At 32.0% G+C, this 20,990-nt stretch overlaps 1 protein-coding gene and 1 long non-coding RNA gene across 2 annotated transcripts in view; both read left to right on the top strand.

Annotated features, from left to right (window-relative positions):
- The window catches only part of LOC126850136 (SPARC-related modular calcium-binding protein 2), a 29,949-nt gene extending 21,681 nt beyond the window's left edge, over window positions 1-8,268 (top strand). The window contains exons 6-9 of the mRNA XM_050592838.1: window positions 263-496; window positions 3,967-4,139; window positions 7,613-7,778; window positions 8,087-8,268. Of these exons, the coding sequence (XP_050448795.1) occupies window positions 263-496; window positions 3,967-4,139; window positions 7,613-7,778; window positions 8,087-8,169 (656 nt within the window). The 3' untranslated portion in view covers window positions 8,170-8,268. The remainder of the gene's footprint in view (window positions 1-262; window positions 497-3,966; window positions 4,140-7,612; window positions 7,779-8,086) is intronic.
- Window positions 8,269-15,797: 7,529 nt separating this feature from the next.
- LOC126850158 (uncharacterized) lies at window positions 15,798-16,496 on the top strand. Its single transcript, XR_007687503.1, has 2 exons — window positions 15,798-16,168; window positions 16,268-16,496. It is a non-coding gene; the product is annotated as an uncharacterized LOC126850158 (long non-coding RNA).
- The last annotated feature ends 4,494 nt before the right edge of the window (window positions 16,497-20,990 follow it).

The following is a 20,990-nucleotide window of genomic DNA, read 5'->3' as shown; positions in this document are numbered from 1 at the left end:
GTTTTGTTATAAAGTCATTTGATACACTTCTCGGAATTTGAAGAAAAAAAATTCATAAAGTTTAACGCAAATATACATATGTAGCATATAAATATTCTTACTAAGCCCGCTAATTATTCGTAGTGACACAATGAGAAACGTACTAGTCTAGACTTTCACGCTGGAGACTAGGATTCAAGTCCTCCAAAAGATAAATCTCTATTTCTAATTTGGATATAAAAAGTTTTTGTTTATTAAACTATATTTATTAATCTTTTTGTAGCAAATGATTGCATGTCAGATAGAAGATCAGTATTGGAAGATCAAAAGCAAAATTCACAAGAAAAATTTTATATACCACAATGTACGTCTGATGGAAGATATCATCGAGTACAATGCTATTCCGGTTATTGCTGGTGTGTATATCAGGATACGGGTAAGCCAATTCCCGGAACATCCTCGAAGAATCGTACGCCAAATTGTAATCCAGTCCCGACTCCCAGTAGACCTATAAAAGGTAATTGAAGAAAATTCAATTTTTTAAAAGATTATTCGTGAATTTTTTTCAAGTAAAAAGATATTCTAATTTAAACCATAAGAAATTAGCTTGTTTTGAGAAAATTTATAAAAAAAAATTTTATCATATTATTTTGAAATTTTATACACACATATACTTTTATTTATATTTAAATAATAAAAATAAATTTTTCAAAATCTAAATGCTAATTACTTTTTTGTTTTATAATTTTTTAAAAAATATTTAAAAACATGTGTTATTGATTTATATGATGTAATAGTATATAAATGGTTGTGTGATCACACTAAACTATATCTTCGATTGCTCGTAATCACTTTTGTAATCGGATTCGCAGTTTCGATCAAACTTGGAATCGAACTTATCTCAATTTTCGTGTCATCGATCGTTATCTTTTGAATCCTCACCCGAGATTTTTCTCCACTTATCTATACGCGAATGCCTAGATCTAAATGATCGCCTTACTTATATCGATATAAATCGCATCTTCGCACGATATATCTCAATTCTATATATCTCACTCACCAATTATGTCAATTAATTTCTACATATTGCATTCTACCAATGAGTTCATCGTTGGCAGCTTATATAATTTATTGATTGTTCTTTTACAATTTCCGCTTGCTGTTTTCAATTTAATGACGTGCATCTTACGATCTGTGCCCATGTGTTTCGATTATTTTACCTAATTTTCATTTTAAAGACAATATATTATTTTAAATTAAAATAATATCATTGATTAATAGATTTTTTTGAATTTCCATTTACGTAGATAGATATTTATTTATTTTTTGTCTTTCGATTTTGAAAGAGGATTTTACAAAAACTTTGCAGCTAAATTCAAAATATAACAAGTACATTAATTTGATTAGCATAGCATGTTTAGCAGCGCCAAGTTTTCATAATTAAAAATTTTTTATACTTAAATATGTTTCACTATTTTAAAAAACATTGCAATTTATAGAATCTTTTTAATGTATTAGAAATAATAATAAATAAATTTTGTAGTATAAATTTTATTATTTTGATGCACAATTTTTCAATATTATTATTTTTTGTAAAAAATTAAAACATTTATTTTATACAATAGTTTTTTTTTAATACAAAATAACATTATATTACATAAACTTTTTTATGCGTTTTTTTTACTTTAAAAAAAAATTTTTTAACAATTATATCATTTTTTTACTATACACGATGCATTCAAAAAGGGATTGAATTATTTCTGGATATATTAACGACGCTATCTCTTGACTTACACTGGGTCTAGTTACTATGATGCTTCTTGAATCTGCAATATTTTCTTTCCCGCCATTGAGTCAATACTTTAAAGTTTGCGTGCGTTTAAAATTTTTTTAAAATTTTTACGTTATTGCTTTTCAAAATAAATCAACCTCAAAATGCTAAAGTTGTTAAATGTGAAAAACTGCAATAGAAACTTATTAAATAATGAAGATGCATTAAAAAAAATTGTCTGACAGGAAGCAAAGTGTTCTTATAGTATGCATCGTTCAAGAGTTGCGGTGAGACGTTTGAGGATGATACGAGAAAAAGACACTCTATCATGAGAATATTGAATATGCGCGCGCTTTTCTCGCGCAAAATCGCTGACTGACATTTCGTTGACTGACGTTTCGCTGATCAAGACGTCGCACAAATTGAACATTAGTATATGGGAAATGTTCAAACTATTGTGCATGACGTGTTCGGCAAAAAAAAGTGTGTGCAAGGTTTGTTCTGAGCTTTTTGACATCGGAGCAGAGACGGCAGCGCAGAATTTTGTTGAATGAGCCAATGTCAACCTAAACACTTTACGCGCTAGACAATCTTTTCCAAATGCGTTTTGTATTATTTAATATGTTTCTGTTGCAATTTCTTTATATTTAAAATAAAACATGTTTCTATCCTGAAAATCGTGACAACGTAAACAAAAATTTTTTAAAATTTTAAACGCAGGTGAACTTTGAATTATATATTCATTGGCGGTAAAAAAATATAGCAGACTTAAGAGGCATCATAGTAACTAAACTCACTGTAGACCAAAAAGCGCAATCAGTACTTCTAAAAAAAAATCAGTCCCGGAACTTTTTGTATGCACTGTGTATATTATACTTATTTTAATAACATATAAAGCAATTGAGTTTCTAATAGACTTAATTAATAATTTAAGTTTATGTTTAATACTAATAAAATAATAGAAAGACGGGAATGGTTTTCAGAAACAAAGTTCCGTTTACGGCATGCGAACAAAGTGTATGTCACATTGTATCTTCCCGATAAGCAGTCCTTTCAGATTAATTTTTTTCTAAAAGAAAAAAAGGTTTCTGATCAAGAGATCGCTTATTTTCTGAGATTTTAAAAAGCTGAACCCAGCAGTATAAATTTTATCTGGCATATGCCGGGCAGTCACACAGCATATGAAGACTGAATACCCCATATCTTTTGCAGTTGAGTCTATTGCTAAAACCCAAAGATAACAAGTGAGAATATCGTGCTCAGAGAGTATCCGTATCACTAGTCCAGTCTTTTGTCTATTAAAACCTTTGATATTGGCAGTAAGGCTCTCACTCGGCGGATTCCCGAAAAGCATCCTTGACTGTCTACATCCATGCTGCGACATTCGTGCTTCTTATGTCAAATGATGATCCTGCAATCATTGTTTCCTTGTCCAAACAGCAGAAAACACCGATCGCCAACTCTGGCCATCAATTCAGCCTTTGATCCAGCTCTGATAAACTGTCGGCTACCTTACTGTTTTTGATGCCGGACTATTCAAACACTCATACCAGCACAACCTCATTTTTCCCTGCCAACTATTCCAGGGCGCATCTGCAACCCCAGATTAATCTGGAAGTGAAAGTCGGATCACCAACGGCTCTAAGAGCCGTCTGACTATTCGCGCAATGCTTTCTCTTCTCCCCAGCGGTGAAAAGATTCTGTCACGATTATTCAATAAGATTATATTTAATGAGATTTGTTATAAATCGAGCCTTTACAGGCTGAAATTTTAGCTTTATACGTCAGTATCTAATCTGCCCATTAAAGCTTAGATATCGAATATATTCTGTATGATTGACTATATTGATAACTATCCTATAAAATAAAATTGTTTCCACATATTAAATTGATCTTTATTGTTGCTAAATAATGTGGAAAAAAACACAAGAAGATGCCGCGACTTATTCTATAAATTTGTATTTATTGGATCCATAATGCTAAATTAATTAAATTAATAATATGAGAAAATATTGCGAACAATTGGACATGAAAGCAAAAAACTTTTCCGTTTGATGAATTTGAATGAATCTGTACTTAACTGAATAGACAGATTATAAATGCAAATACATATTTGAAATGAAAATTACATAAATAAAAATAATCTGACAATTATTATCTTGTTATAATTAAAATGTATTTATTATATATTGGTTAACATTAATTTACTTTAATAGGATGTCCAGAGCTAAAAAAACAATTATTCCTCCGAGATTTAATGGACCTTATGCAAGAAAAAATGACAGCATCCAACACTGATTCTGATGAAACTACTGTTAAATGGCAAGCTTCTAAGGAAGAAAGGATAGCTACGTGGCATTTTGTGATGCTTGATAAGAATAAAAATAAGGTATATGGAAATATTCCATAAAAAGGAATTGTATTTATTCGCATGCTTAATACCGCTTATATGAAAAAAAAAAAATAAAAGCTATTATATATATATATGCATATTAGGGGACTCACTTCCAATGATCTTGATTTTAACATAAATATTATCAAAGTCATGACCTTGAATAACATCCAAAAGATTTTAGCCATCTGATGTTTATTAAAAAATTATTAACAATTAAATTATATGGCAAGAACAAATATTAAATACGATAATTTGAACTTTTCCGATTAAAAAAAAAACATGAATTTTAGATTAATTATATATTTAAGTAAATGCGTGAGAGGGGAAAGAATGAATGAGTCCCTTCCAATGCTTTCCCACTTTCGAAAAACTAATCTAACTCAAATCTAATATTTATTCAAAAAATAGAAATTGTTTTTCCTTTTGATTATCGATTTCTATTCGAATTTCAATTGTAACAACTAAACTATTGTGCATATATTAAATTTTAAATATATAATTTTTATATCTCCTACTCTCTCTTTCTAACGCTTGTCTTCCGTTTCCATTTATAAACTTCAATTTCTAAACTCTTTCTGTTTTTCTTTCCCTCTCCCCCCTCTCTGTCTCCCCCTCTCTCGCCCCTCTCTCTCCCCCTATCTCTCCCCTATCTCTCTCCTCTCTCCCCTCTCTCCCCCTCCCTCCTTCCCTCCCTCCCCCACCCTCTCTCTATCTCTCCTCTCTCCCTCTCTCTCTTTGTTGTAATTGTAACTGATTTGTAACTGATATAATTTAACATTGTGCAATAATATTATTGGAATAATAATATTCTCAATTTTATTTTATTTTTATTAATATAATTGAATTTGCCAAACGTGTTTTATTTTTACCATATTTTTGCCGTTACGTTGTGATAGAAGGCTATGCTCGATTTCTATCTGTGTTTCTGTTTTCAACAGTTGACAAGGTAAAATTGTGTTCTATCTTTGCCGTATTTCTGCGGTATGATAGCAGATCGTGCTTGATTTCTACTGTATTTCTACCAATGTCTGATATAATAAATTTTGCACAATATTTGCTACATATTTGTTGTCACAATATTTTTGCTGTATTTTCACTGTCATGAGTAGGGTTGCCACCCGTACTTTAAAATAAAGTATTGTACGTTATTTTGGACGAACATACTTTACATTTTTGTAAAAGTAATAAAATACGCTAAAATACTTTATTTTACGAATACTAAGTTTTCATTATCATATTTACGATGGATGTCACCGTGTCACGTGATTTATTATTATGAATGCATCCGTTTCACGCATTGAGCTCATAGATCGGACCTGGAAATTTATAATTTATAGATTTTCAGGCGATCTATGCGTTCAATGCGTGAAACGGAAAAGCTTTTCTAAATTTAATTAAAAATGAATTGCTAATATATTTAAATTTAAATATCGATTGTAAAGATGCTATAAAAGCTTTAAAAAAGACAAACACTTATTAAATATTGCTAAAAGTAATAAAAAATATGTATAAATAATATAAAAAATAAATAATATAAAATATGTACTTTTTTTTGTTCTTAAAAGAGTTACACACGTTATTTGTTTTAAAAAAAGATGGCAACTCTAGTTATGAGCAATACGTGCTGTTAGAAATTAAATTTAATGAAGATGCAGCAGATCGGAATCTGCTGCAAAGTCATGATTGATTTTTGTTGCACTGTTAGCTATCTGAAAGAAGCCTTTTTGCTATCTGAAGAATTACATTTATGCGAGTATAGTCATTTCATTAATAGCATCAGAATCATTATACAGGGTGTCCCAGAGCACCTGTGACAACGCTCGTGGACAGGTAGAGGACAATAAACTGAACAGAAAAGTTCTTTACCAGTTTGCAATTTTCGCAATATTTATTGATATTAATTTTAAAAAAATTGGCGAATGAGCACGCGGCTATCGCGCGTCTGGATCATGAGACGTTCTACGCATGACAGCGGCGAGCTTCGTAGCAACGAAAAGTTTGGCCTCGCGATGAGAGGGATACCAAACTTTTCGTTTCCGTACGACACGAAGCTCGCCGCTGTCATGCCTAGAGCGTACGTCCCATAGCCTAGCCGCGCAATAGCCGCGCGAAACACGTACTCATTCGCCAATTTTTTTTAATTAATATCTCAATAATTATTAAAAAAATTTCAAAATGATAAAGAATTTTTCTGTCCAGATTTTACTGTCCTTTATCTGCCCATGAGCGTTGTCATAGGTGCTCTGAGACACTCTGTATATCGATATTATATCTATTATATTGCTAATTCAAATTATAGAATAGTTTTATTACTATCATTAGCACAAGCAACAACTATTGCTAAGCAACAATAGCGATATCTTTGTTAGAAAAAGTTAGAGAATAGACATACAGCAGTCTCTCTTGCACGCAAGTGCAAAACAGTGACAGAATATATATACTATCTTCTCTTCAGTATAGTCAGGAAGTTTTTTGCTTAATTAGTCTCAGGTTATAAAGATGTATCTTGAAGGCAATACGATTTATTAGAAGGCCAATTTTAATTCTCAACTTTTCTTTCTTTATTAGTTCAAATTCGTTCAATTTACTCGACAAGGGCCGTTTCATCAGTATTCTAGATTGCCAACAGCTCCCAATAGTCTCCCACTGCAGCTAATGGGATCTTTGCCAGATGATTCCTGATTCTTTTGTCAATGGCAAAAAAAAGTAGATAGTTGGATCTATCGAATTTATTTCAATCTCCAACTTTATCAGCTTGTTTACTTTTTTATTTGCTGCTATCCCCTGATAATCGAGAACCTAGTATAATCTGGTTTAACTCGCCTAATCCTGCAATCGCTTACAATTAAAAAATTGCGGAAGATTTCGTAGTAATCTTATCGAACGCCATACTACAGGCCAATCTACAATACATGAGCAAATTATTATGATCTTGATATTAGAGACCAAAAATTTTATTCTAAATAAGCCTCTTCCATCTTATTATAACAGTCCAGAACTCGTACAGTACACTATTTCGATTTTTATTCGTTGCACAATATATTAAATTTTAATAATGTGCAATTTCATTTAGAAAATTCCAAAAATTAAAAGTAATTGCTCATTTTTATAAATAGTTTCAGGGTCTGAATACAAACTATAAATTTTTTATTTAAAATTTTCAAAAAATCAATATTAATCCTCTTAGAACTTTTCCAACAAAAGATAAAAAAAATGTTTTAAAAATATTTCAATTGGATTCTACTAAATTATTTGGTGCATAACATTTATGCTTTATAACGTCTTCAACCTTTGTATAGAGAATCACAAACAATGAATTATCGCTTTGGATTACTTATGTAAAAGAAAAAAAAAGAAAAAATTATATAAAAAAAAAATAAATAAATATCTAACAGAACAACAACCGAATTAAAAATTAAGCTAGTTACATTAGAAAAATTAATTCATGTAATTGTCATATTTCACAGGTTTTAGAAAAAAAAGAATGGAAAACTTTTCGTATAATGGTGGCAAATAGTAGACAGCTTCGGAGATGTGGCAAAAAATTACCGAGATACTGTGACATTAATAATGATAGAAGAATCAGCATGACAGAATGGCTCAGCTGTCTCAATGCTCAACATCCAACAACAGGTAATATATCTTTTATTTGTGTTTTATTTTCTTTATCTAATTAAAGTTTAATTTTTAAGAAACAATAAAAATTTATTTTATTTTATATGTATGAGACCTAAGATTTTAGATATATGCGATTTAGATAGATCTAAAATCTAATTGACCAATCAGATAGCTCTTTTGGTATTCAAAATCTTTTATATTTAAAATTTTTCTCTAAAATCTATTCCCTTCGAGATATTTTAGTATCCCGGTATTTTTTCTGCACCTTGTATTTTTATTCAGTAATAATTATAAATTTGGATGCTGTTATGTGAATGTTTTAGATGATCCTGAAAGAACATCAACGATTCAACCGAAAAGATTAGGTCCAAATCCACTAGATCAGTTTCTCAGCGATGACGATTAGTAATATGATGTGATAATAAATTGTAATTTTTCAAGTTTGTAGTTTTATAAAAAGACGATCATCATTTTTTGCTATTAAAATATAAATAATTTGCTGGAATTCTTGAAATTTTACTTTTTTATGTTATCACCTTTTATTTAATTATTTTTTATATTTTTTTTGTATTATTTTAATATCATTTTTGAAAGCTCAAATATTTAAAATACAAATCTCGAAATCTTTTAAAATTAAAATTTTATTTTGCGTGCCTTTTTTTGTGTAATTATATTTTCCTGATATTTTACGGACTTTTGAAGAGCTCAACAATCTATTGATTTTATTTTTTCATATTTGTATCCTAAACAATAAATCAGATGGAGCGTACGTCTAAAGCATACATCTAAAATTCTTTTAGATAAAGTCATAAAGTTGAAACAGTTAATCAGCAGTTAAATTAAAGTTAAAACAGCAATTTGATCTGTTAAATGCTTTGCAATTTTTATCCAGCGCTATTCAGAAAATGTGTTCTGTTGTTTTTAAACTGTTAATATATATTTCTGATTTTGCAATAAAAATTGAAAATGTATTGAGATTGCATGGAGTTTGATAAATTTGGACAATAAAATTTTTGTTTTTTATTAGGACTCATGCAATATTAATAAAATTTATTGTATACTGTATTCACCCATATATAGAAAAATTATGCCAAAAGACAGAGTGAAAGAGGGAAAAAGAGAAAGGGAAAGAAAAAAAAGCGAGAGAGAGAGAGAGAGAGAGAGAGAAAAGAAGAGAAAAAAGGAAGCAAAAAAGAAAAGAGAGAAAAAGAGAAAGAGTTTTAAAGTATAGCGCTTCCATTCAAGTATAACATGCATGTTTAAGTTTTTTTTTTACATTTTTTTTAAAGACAATTTAAAAAGAATATTTAAAATAATATCTTTTTATAATATGTGCTATTAATTTTTTATAAAACATTAATTTATTCATGGAATACATTTTTTTGCAGTAAAACAATGTGTATATAACAATGTGTATAAAACAACATAGATATTTTCAATATTTTGAGACTTCTTAAATTAATCTCCTTAGCTTTTACAAAAAATGTATTTAACAATTTTTATATAATTACATATTAAAAAAAATTTATCGATGCTTAAAAGAATTCAAACTTGAGTTTTATTAATGTTATACCTTAATATATATTGTCAAGACATAATTCTGAATAACTGTTTCTTCTAATTTAATCGTCGCTCGTTGCTTATTAAAAAGTTATTAACAAAAAAAGTTTGAAATATACCAAAGTACATGCACTTGCGCGCGCACGCACGCACACACACACACATACACACACACCACACACACACACACATACACACGCACACGCACGCACGCACACACACACACACACATGCACGCACGCACACACACACATGCGCGCGCGCGCGCGCACACACACACACACACGGCCTTTCTTGACTTTATTATCTTATTGAATTGTTGGCCTTCGGTCCCCCTCTCGCACCCTTCACGCCGGTAGGCAGAGTGGACCCCGTTTTACAAAGTACATGCTACATTGTAAAGCAAGATCCACCATGCCAACCGGCAGGAAGGGTACCGAAGGCCCCCCTTGCACCCTACCCCCCTCCCAGTGTGTATGTGTACGTGCGTGCATGCGTGCGTGCGTGTGTGCGTGTGTATGTGTAAGAGTATGTATGTATGTGCGTTGCGTGTGTATGATGTGTGTGCTTCCTGTCCATGCATGTACTTTGGTATATTTCAAACTTTTTTTGTTAATAACTTTTTAATAAGCAACGAGCGACAATTAAATTAGAAAAAAAAGTTACTCAGAATTATGTCCTTGACACATACAGGGTGTCCTGAAAATTTTGACACACTCAAAGTGTGAAGGTAGATTGGGCCAAACTGAATCGAAAAGTCCCATTTTGCAAAATTCGCAATAGTTTTTGCGTTATTAATTAAAATATGTGAGCTAACGAGCGTGTTAGAAAGTGATAGGCCGGTATTGGCAGGCATGTACGATGGATTACTTGTGTATGTTTCTTAGCAACGAAAGTATCATCTAAGCAAGAGGTAACAGCGTGTCTCCACCTCTCGCTTAGATGATGCTTTTGTTACTAAGACGTATACAAGTAATCCATCGTTCATGTCTACCGGTACCGGCCTACTGTTTTCCAATGCGCTCATTAGCTCACATATTTTAATTAATAACGCAAAAACTATTGCAAATTTTGCAAAATAGTATAGGACTTTTCGACTCAGTTTGGCTCAATCTACCTTCACACTTCGGGTGTGTCAAAATTTTTAGGACACCCTGTATATCAAGATCATTAAAATAGGTGAGGTCGCCTTTAATCTTAAGTTTTACTAATCCCTCTCTCGCTATCATTATTGCATTAGTTTTTTTTCTTTTTTTAAGGCAAATATGAACCAACAAATGTTTTAATTAGTTTTTCCGTGACTAACAAATGATTGCGCATCGATTGAATTAAGATTGAGGGCCAATTTCACCACCATTTTAATCGTCGGTTAAGTTAACCGACGATTAAAATCAGCAGGGTGGCAACAAAAAATAGAGGTGAATGAAAACCAAGCATTCTTATCATTTCAGTTGCCACCCTGCCGTCGGTTAATCTAACCGAAGGTGGTGAAATTGGCCCTGAAACAAAAATAATATCGTTCCGGCTAACTTCACATAAAATTTTATTTTCGTATTTTCAAAAAAAAAATTAATTAACAAACGTTGTAATTAGGCCAACAATCATCAACAAACGACCAACAAACGATTTGTAAGAAAAAATTATAAAAGTGAATGTTGACCAGCTAACTTTATGAAGCTTGAGAAGACCGTAGTCAGAAATGTGGGACTGCGAGAGTGACACTTTTCAGACCTGTTCTTGTCTAACTATGAGTCTATTCGTTTTAGCTGAACTGGCTGCTCGTTCAGAGTTTATCTTTTTTTTTCCAATATGGAGAACAGACCCTATGTGACCAGATGTACTATCCGTTCTTTACCGAAAAGTTAATCTAAGTTCTATGTTTTTACCATAGCTTGATGTGCAATTTTTTAAAATACACTATCATTTTTCATATTTATTTTAATTCTCTGCTTCTTAATATTTTCAACCATAGAAATAAATGGTCGCATTGCATCAATGATTGCGTGTGATAGGACGATGTTTTCAGTCATAGTAGTTCACGGGTAAAAAGAGATCTGAAAAGCTGCAGCTATCCTTTAAGGCCATTGCACGTTAAAAAATTTTAGTCATAATCGTAAAGCCGTAAGTAAATCAACCAATCACAGTTCAAACATTTTTATTATGTTTAGAATGTTTGATTGTGATTGGTCAATTTTCTTACGGCATTATGATTACGACTAAAATTTTTTAACGTGCAATGGCCTTAAAGGCTTTAAAAAATTTTAGTTGTAATCATAAGACCATAAGCAAATCGATCAATCACAATCAAGCATTCTAACGACGTTAAAATATTTAACTGTGATTGGTTGATTTGCTTTCGGTCTTACGACTACAACTAAACTTTTTCACGTGCAATGGCCTTTAGTGACCGCGATAGTAGTCTGAGGAGGGATGGGGGGAGGGGGCATAACTGTGCGCGTTCCAGACTTCAGCGGGGAGCACACTGTTACGTCTCAGCGACGCTCTTTCTCTCTCTATACCTCAGTTAGTGAGAAAAAGATTGCTCTCTACTTTTATAGGGCAACCTGCTTCCACCGGCTATACCCCAGGGACGCCGAGAGCTAGGACTAATCTAGTGGATCTAGGGGAATGAGTAGGCGCGGAACTATTTGGTTACTAGGAAGTTCACTAGGTATTTTAGGGATATAGACGCAACTAGGTATATGTAATTCGAAGGTTAATCAGGTTTAAAGAATAGACTTTTAATATTATAATAAAAGAAAGATATCGATTATGGTTGCGTTTTAGCGGCAAGTCCGCTTGTATTGCGAGTTCACCATATGCAAGGGGCTTGTTACTTAAGATATATATATATTAATTAGAAACCGTAAGAGTTAGAGAATTAAGATTTGAAAAGGAACATTATGATAGAAATTAAGAATAGTTAACAAATTGTGGACACTAAATAATAGAGAGTTAGTTAGATCGAATTAATTTATTATGAGAATTGTCTAAAGGATAAGGTCTTTTATTTAATATCAATACTTGATTATATTATGACTCTAAATTTCTGATAGAAAGGGAAGGTTTAGAAAAGAGATCGAATGTCGCCAGGGGCACCGTAATAAGCGCTCGGCAACGATGGAATTTTAGGGAGAATGTGTAATGTCGCCAGGGCACCGTAATTAGCGCTCGGCAACTAGGTTCAAGGATTGGGTTGTGTTCAGAAAATTAGATAATAAATTTGATTTTAATTTAATCTCCTGTTGTCATTTCTTGTGGGAGATTTTTAAATTGATAGGAAATGTCGCCAGGGCCCTCGATCAGTGCTCGGCAACTAGGTTTAAGGGTTATATACAGAATTCAAGAAGAAAGGAGGAAGTCGCCAGGGCACCATAAGCGCTCGGCAACGAGGTCAAAATTTAGAAAAAAGGGAGTCGCCAGGGGCACCATAAGCGCTCGGCAACGAGGTCAAAATTTAGGAAAAAGGGAGTCGCCAGGGGCACCATAAGCGCTCGGCAACGAGGTTTAAGGATTATATTCAGAATTTAGGAAGAAAGGAGGGAGTCGCCAGGGGCACCATAAGCGCTCGGCAACGATGGATTTTCGGGAAAAAGAGCAAAGTGTTGCAAGATTAAGTCAGGTTCAAATGACAACAGTAGTATATATTTTGCATGGAATTTATAAATCTTACTTAGTATTGATATTATGGGTGTGTTTTAAATAATAGTAGGATAATAGATTAAAGTTGACTGACTGGAAACTGTCAGCCACATGCTAATGCTTGACAGAGGATTTCTTATTATTTAGAGGATGAAAAGATAATTAATTGATATTAGGGGTTGTCAGTTAATTCAAATAAAGTTTCTAATATTTATGGAAAGATGGGATTTATAGTAATTGTAAGTACTTACCGTGATGTGGCAGAAAAATCTTTCCTTCTGTTCAAGTTCTGGTCGTACCTTGTTAAGCCCTTCTCTCGTCTTTTAAGACCTCGGTCGTGGATGAAGTAGGCCGGATAAAAGTACACAGATGTATGCACAAAGTTCTTTATTATTTCTTTAGTTTTACACAACTTAACACTGAATCGACAATTATATTAATCGAAATGGAATAATGAATAGTACGCGAACAATGAACGAATAATACGGAGCGAATACTTGTACGAAATAGTAAGGAATTAATAATGAATAATGTTAGCTAAGAATAAATGATTCGAATGCTTGAAGATCTCTTAATTGACTGACCGAACTGAATGTAATGCTATCACTGAATGATCTGAACGTAATGCTGAATTGACTGTTCCGTTTTTACTGCTCCGATTTGACTGCAATGAACGTAATGCTCTGATTTGACTGCCCCGATTTGACTGCAATGAACGTAATGCTCTGATTTGACTGCCCCGATTTGACTGCAATGAACGTAATGCTCTGATTTGACTGCCCCGATTTGACTGCAATGAAGGTTCGAAATCGCCGGCTTATATACTGTCGAAACAAAGGGTCTTCGGGCCGTGCGCAGCACACGCGTCGCGCTCTGGAAGGTTCTTAGAATGATTCAGTGAAGGACTTCTGAGAAGAAAGATTTTTAACAACAATTCTTCTGAGAATTGTCGATCGATATGTTTATCTGACTATTGAGTTTCGGCGCTCGTGGTCGTAGCCGTCGCATGTCCATTCGACTTATTGCTCGCAATATCAGGTTTCACTAACATGAGGCCTCTTATGCGCATTCTCTTCTTAAGCTTAGTTAATATTTTATAATATAAAATCTTTAATAACATGGTTAATATTTATGTTTATTAATTTATGGAATCATTTGTTCTATTTATTTCAGTTCTGATAATAAGTTGGCAATTTAATTAAAGTTATGGCATTCTATAGTTTAAAAATATAGATATTTTAGATAACTTATTTGTATTATATGCAATGTATATAATTTATGATTCCATAGAATATAAGCCTCTTAAATTTATATTTATGGTCGCTTGATCGATACTACAATAAAGCATATTAATTTTATTAAAATCATTTCTTTATGGAAGCATTCGCGCATTATATAATAACCTGTTTTAATTAATATGATTTTAATTATTTATAAAGTATAATTGTATTGGATATGGTATTGAAAGTTTTATATGTGATGTTTTGGATAAAATAATTATAAATATTCAACAAATTGTAGTCAACAAATTATTATTATATACGTTTTATAATTCCATAAAGTACGGCGCATTTACTCCTCAATTTAAGAGTGAGTAATTATTATATCTATTTGTCTGTATGATTAAATATTAAAATCTTAAAAGTTAGATATTAGTATCGATATTATCGAGTATGAAACTCGCTCGCAAGTTCGTTCTTAAAGTAATCAGCAGGTTAGTTCTAGAAAATCACTGCTGTACAACTAGCTAGTTCTAAATAATGCTTCCTGATTCGTCGATCCAAGGAATTCTTAATTCTTTGCGGCATCGATTATTATTACTAAAAGGATTAAAATATATTCAGATTTTAGGCTAAATAACCATATGGAACTAAAATAATAAGCGATTAATGAAATTAGTTAACAATTAAAATAAAAGCAAATGGATTACATAATTATTCTACAGGTATTTTGTAGGGATAAAAGCGGTACTTAATTACTAGCTAAAATATATTTTTTAAAATTGGCAGGACGTTACAACACACTTTTGCATAAGCGCATAACCATAAACATAAAGAAATTGATTGGTTCACAAATGTATGCATAAGAAAATGAACCAATCAATTTCCTTAAACTTATGGTTATGCGCTTATGGAAAAGTGTGTGTTCCCCGCTTTCCAGTATATATAGCGGGGAACACACACTTTTGAATAAGCGCATAACCATAAGTATAAGGAAATTGATTGGTCCACAAACATATGTCTAACGAAATGAACCAATCAATTTCCTTATACTTACGGTTATGCGCTTATGGAAAAGTGTGTGTTCCCCGCTTTAAAGTTCAGTGACTTGATGCGGTTTGGCTCACTGAAAAATAAGATTATATCACAGGTTATATTAGTTACATTGTTGATATTATATGTATTTATTCTTTAGATTCTAAAATTCTAAAGTTTATTGTAAAACGTGCCCATTTGCGAATGTACAGTGTCAAAATTTAAAGATGGGTTTATATTGTATTTTATGTGGTAGAAAAGACAAATCGGTTTCCTATTTACGGTAAGTAATAATATATATCTAATTTATTGTTAGTTTGCACGATATATCAGTAATCTAAGCAATGAATTTAATTATTGAACTATTTAAACTCTAATTACTATTGAAACTATTTTTTTACATTTTAATTATATAAATGTATTTTATCGGTCAACAGATTTCCATCAAATAAGCACATCAGGAAGCAATGGTTGAATTTCTGTAAGAAGAGCGAGAAAAATATATATGATTCACACAGATTGTGTACAGATCACTTCAAACCTGAAGATTTAAGAAAGCGTTCAAGATGTGTTGTTGTATAGGCAGAAGCTGTTCCTTGTATATATTTTATGAAGGCAGAATTCTCTACTGTTGAAAATGCCAGTAAAAGTAACGATGACAATATCTGTTCCACCGGTATCATGAGCAATGATCCAAGAAATGATAACATTAATGTGAATTATTTGCAGTCCACAACAGTAACAGAGAATGAATATTATTTTTGTTCGCATATATATTTTAAATGTTTTGGTTTGCGCACACCAGCAGCAAATCGAAACAAATACCAAGATGTTAGCTTTTCAATAATCAAATAAGATGTTTAACCAAAGTATAAATTTGAAAGATGCCAAAATATTATTTTATATATCCTGCTTGATATCTAAATACAATCAAAAGTTATATTTTCGGTAACAAAAAATTTGTACAACTTCTATTTGTATAATACATACATTTCGATTTTTGTACTATTGTTTTTAATAACTCTTTATATATTATTTCTGTGACAGATATGGATAGCGATCCTGTTCATTGTACTAAAATAGGCAAATTTAAAAAAATTCCTTCGAATAATTGCCTTATTCCCTTGATACAGGAAGGTGCTCATTGCAACAGCAAGAAGAGATGCTTAAATTCCGATTCTATTGAATTAATTTCTAATGATTCAACGCCCATTCAAGCATTACTTCATTGAAATAAGAATTTGTGCCTTATATGAAATAAATTTTTTATACATAACTATTACAGTCCTGAAACGTTTTGTATCTTTTTTTACAATGAAAAGTATGTTTTACAATAAATATGAGAAATTTTATATTGTTTGATAAAGATATAAAATAATTATATTGTAATTATATTTAATCCTTTTAATATAAATAATAATTTATTTTATATTTTGTGACCTAAAAATAATAAATCCCCTGTTTTATATTGAATATAGTAAATATATATAATAATATAAATTTTGCATAATCTATCAGGTTTCTCCTCTTACATCAGCCATTTATGATTCTGCTCCATCAATGAGATCAGATCCACGTTATGTTGGTGATATCCAGTTATCTCATCTAGCAACACCAAGACGAGCTAAAAAAGCCATCAGTGTAATACAACATACCTTTACACAGCAACGACAAAAAATTGAAACATTGCAGAAAAAATTCAGTAGATGCAAGCAACATATATCTTTGCTAAAGGATCTGATCTCTGATTTGAAGAAAAGAAACTACATTTCTGAAAGTATTGCTTATATTTTAATGGTACGTTTAAATGGTATTTATCGATCGATGAAGGCTCCAATAATAAGATTGTAAGACACAACATAAAGATGGTAAGACGTGAGCTGATGTAATCGCTCTCGTGCATTGTCCGTTGAGCACATAGACTGCGAGAGGAGAGGTGAATATATTCTGTCTCAACTGTGATTTCGTAGCGTTCAATGAACGAGGTCTCAACTCACCATCAACACATCGGCTCCGGCAGTGAAGAGGATAACGACACAAGCGCGAACTGCGTATATGTGTACTACGGCCACAGTTAAGACAAATATATCTCTCTTTGTCAATCCTCCTTGTGCGCGGCATAGCTTCTTCATTCGTATAAGTTCTATGGTTGAGCAACAGAATCCTGATTGCGGTTACATAAGCCTCACGGGCGGCTCCACCCCCTGAAACAGATCGGAACATCGGAGCAACGCTTCGATATCAGATAGCGCCAGCGCGGTTTCGATATCTGAACTGATTTAGTAAATAATTCGATGTCACGATATCTTAACATCCAGTACAAGCTGATATGTCGAAATGTACATTGATCAAAATGAAAACACGAGGAATGTTGATTTATTCTTTGCGTGATGTTATTATAATAGTTAAAATAACTGAGAGAATTATACGCGCAAATGATTACATACTTTTCACACAAAAATATTAAAAAATTCTTAATAATGAAAACGTTTCAGGCAGTTTAATATCAACTATATATTTAATGACAATATCATGATACATAGAACATATCAAAAATCAAAAAATCATAAAACTATAAAACTCAATTGGTTAAAGCTATTATAAAAAACATATATAGTTCTTCGTTTATTTCATGAAGGAAAACACTCAATAAAAATTAAGATAAATGATTACATTTAACAAAAATTTTCAAAACTAATTTTATTTAAAAACCAATAAAATTGTAACAAAATGTACAATAAAATAATTTTATTATATTATATAAAAAGTATTTATTGATCTCTTCAATACTGATTTATTTTCCTTCCTTCATTTCTTTATTAATATTTATATAAATACATAAATATATTATATTTAAATAAATAAATAATTATATATATACTTATTTATATTTATTCATGCATCGACTGCTTAATCCCAATATTGATTAATTTTTATCTTTTATTTATTCCCTTATTTGTTCGTTACATTTATTCATAGATTTTTTACAATATTTGATTTATTATTTGTTAACCGATTAATTTATTATTTATTTATTTTCTGACTTTTTTCATGCTTCATTAAAAAGAAAAAACATATACATGATCTTGGACGAAGGAAATATCTGAACGGAGCCTTTTGCCGCGGAGTTAAAGACAAAGAGAATTGATTCGTATGATGTTAGCAGATGACTAACACTTTTTTTAAATAATTATGTGTGAAATCAACTGTATTTCGTTTGTAGATGATTGTAGTGCATTTATTTTCGTTTGTTAGTTCATATTTAATTTTTCATTAATTATTTAATTGTAGATTATGAAACTAGCCGATATGTATTATAAAATTACAAAAATAGATGTCAAATCGATTGTATTTTGTTTGTAAATGATTGTAGTGCATTTATTTTTATTTGTTAGTTTATAATTAATTTTTAATTAATTATTTAAAGTTTGAAATATATCAAAGTACATACATAGACAGGAAGCGCACGCGCACACACACACGGGGGGTGGTGCAAGGGAGGCCTTTGGCCCCCTCTCGCACTCGCCCCGTTGGTAGGGTAGACCTCGCTTTACAACTTACAAAGTACATGCTACATTGTAAAGCAAGGTCCACCCAGCCAATCGGCGGGGCGGGTGCGGGAGGGGGGCCAAAGGCTTTCTTTGCATCCCTTCGAATATGTGTGTGTGTGTGGTGTTCGCATGCGCGCGCGCGCATGCTTCCCGTCCATGCATGTACTTTGGTATATTTCAAACTTTAAATAATTAATTAAAAATTAATTATAAACTAACAAACAAAAATAAATGCACTACAATTACCTACAAACAAAATACAATCGATTTCACATCTATTTTTGTAATTTTATAGTACATGTCGGCTAGTTTCATGATCTACAATTAAATAATTAATTAAAAATTAATTATGAACTAACAAAAATAAATGCACTACAATCATCTACAAATGAAATACAATTAATTTCACACATAATTATTTAAAAAAAGTATTAATCATTGGCTAACATCATACGAATAGAGGATCAAAGGCCAATTTCCACCTTTGATTAAATTAACCGACGGTTAAAATCATCAGGGTGGCAATAGAAAATAGAGATGAAGAAAAATCAAGTATTCTTCTCATTTCAGTTGCTTCACCCTGCTGATTTTAACCGTCGGTTAACTTAATCGAAGGGTGCATTCCAATTCTCCACCCGGGTGCACCCAGACCTCCAGAAAGAGTTCAGATTCCTTTCAACATTCCCGCCGGACTCTCAAGTAAGTCGTTCAAATTGTCACTTTATCCACCCGAGAGAGTGTAAAAGCCACCCGGTTCATAGAGTCGGGTAGTTTGGGTGATGGTGACGCAATATGCGAGTAATATTAAAAAGTCTAAGTAAGTCTAGTTCATTAAGTCAGTATCGGGCATCAGACTATGAAGTGCGTTCAGATTTTATTATTCTCTCAGATACTTTTCGTTTGACTCTGCCCATCACCCGCTCACAATGCACTATCAAGCAAGGAACACACACTTTTACATAAACGCATAGCCATAAATATAAGGAAATTGATTGGTTCATTTTGTTAGGCATATGTTTGTGGACCAATCAATTTCTTTATGCTTATGGCTATGCGCTTATGCAAAAGTGTGTGCTCCCCGCTTTACTCGTTGGATGAAAAATCGGAACATAGCCCAAAATGGCGGAATAGCCAATAATCGTACGGATCACAGCTCCATAAAGTTAGCCGGTCAGCATTCAATTTTATAATTTTTTTTTACGAATCTTTTGTTGGTGATTGTTGGCCTAATTACAACATTTGTTGATTAATATTTTTTTTTGAAAATACAAAAATAAAATTTTATGTGAAGTTAGCCGGAAAGATATTTTTATTTCAATCTTAGTTCACTCGATACGCAATCGTTTGTTAGTCATAGAAAAACTAATTAAAACGTTTGTTGGTTCATATTTGCTTTTAAAAACAAAAAAAAACTAATGCAATAATGGTGGCGGGAGAGGGATTGATAAAACTTAAGATTAAGGGCGACCTCACTGATTTCAATGCCCTTAATATATGTTGTCAAGGACATAATTCTGAATAACTTTTTCTCCTAATTTAATCGTCGCTCGTTGCTTATTAAAAAGTTATTAACAAAAAAGATTTGAAATATACCAAAGTACACGCATGGACAAGAAACACGCGCCCGCGCGTACACACATCACACACATAGCGGGGTGCAAAGGTAGGCTGGGTGGACCTTGCTTTACAATGTAGCTTGTACTTTGTAAGTTATAAAGCAAGGTCCACCCAGCCTACCTGCGGAATGGATGCGGGAGGGGGACCGAAGGCCCTTCTTACACTCCCCGTGTATGTGTGCGCGTATGTATCTTAAAGTCAATCTTAAATTTTACCCAACCTCTCCCGCTATCATTATTGCATTATTTTTTTTCACTTTTCAAGGCAAATATGAACCAACGAACGTTTTAATTAGTTTTTTCGTGACCAAAAAACGATTGTGCATCGATTGAACTAAGATTGAAACAAAAATAATATCTTTCCGGCTAACTTCACACAAAATTTTATTTTCGTATTTTAAAAAAAAATATTAACCAACAAACGTTGTGATTAAGCCAACAATCACCAACAAACAACCAACAAACGATTTATAAAAAAAAAAATTATAAAAGTGAATGTTGGTTAACATTATGGAGCTACGGATCACGGTCTTCTTCTTCTACTTAATGGCCGCTATCGATCTAAGTGATCAGATAATTCTGGCCAACAACAGGTCAAACATG

This window comes from Cataglyphis hispanica, chromosome 5 (genome assembly GCF_021464435.1).
Source record: "Cataglyphis hispanica isolate Lineage 1 chromosome 5, ULB_Chis1_1.0, whole genome shotgun sequence".
NCBI classification, from domain to species: domain Eukaryota; kingdom Metazoa; phylum Arthropoda; class Insecta; order Hymenoptera; family Formicidae; genus Cataglyphis; species Cataglyphis hispanica.
The sequence above is the reverse complement of the archived record's forward strand: the minus strand, read 5'-3'. Positions and strand labels throughout refer to the sequence as shown.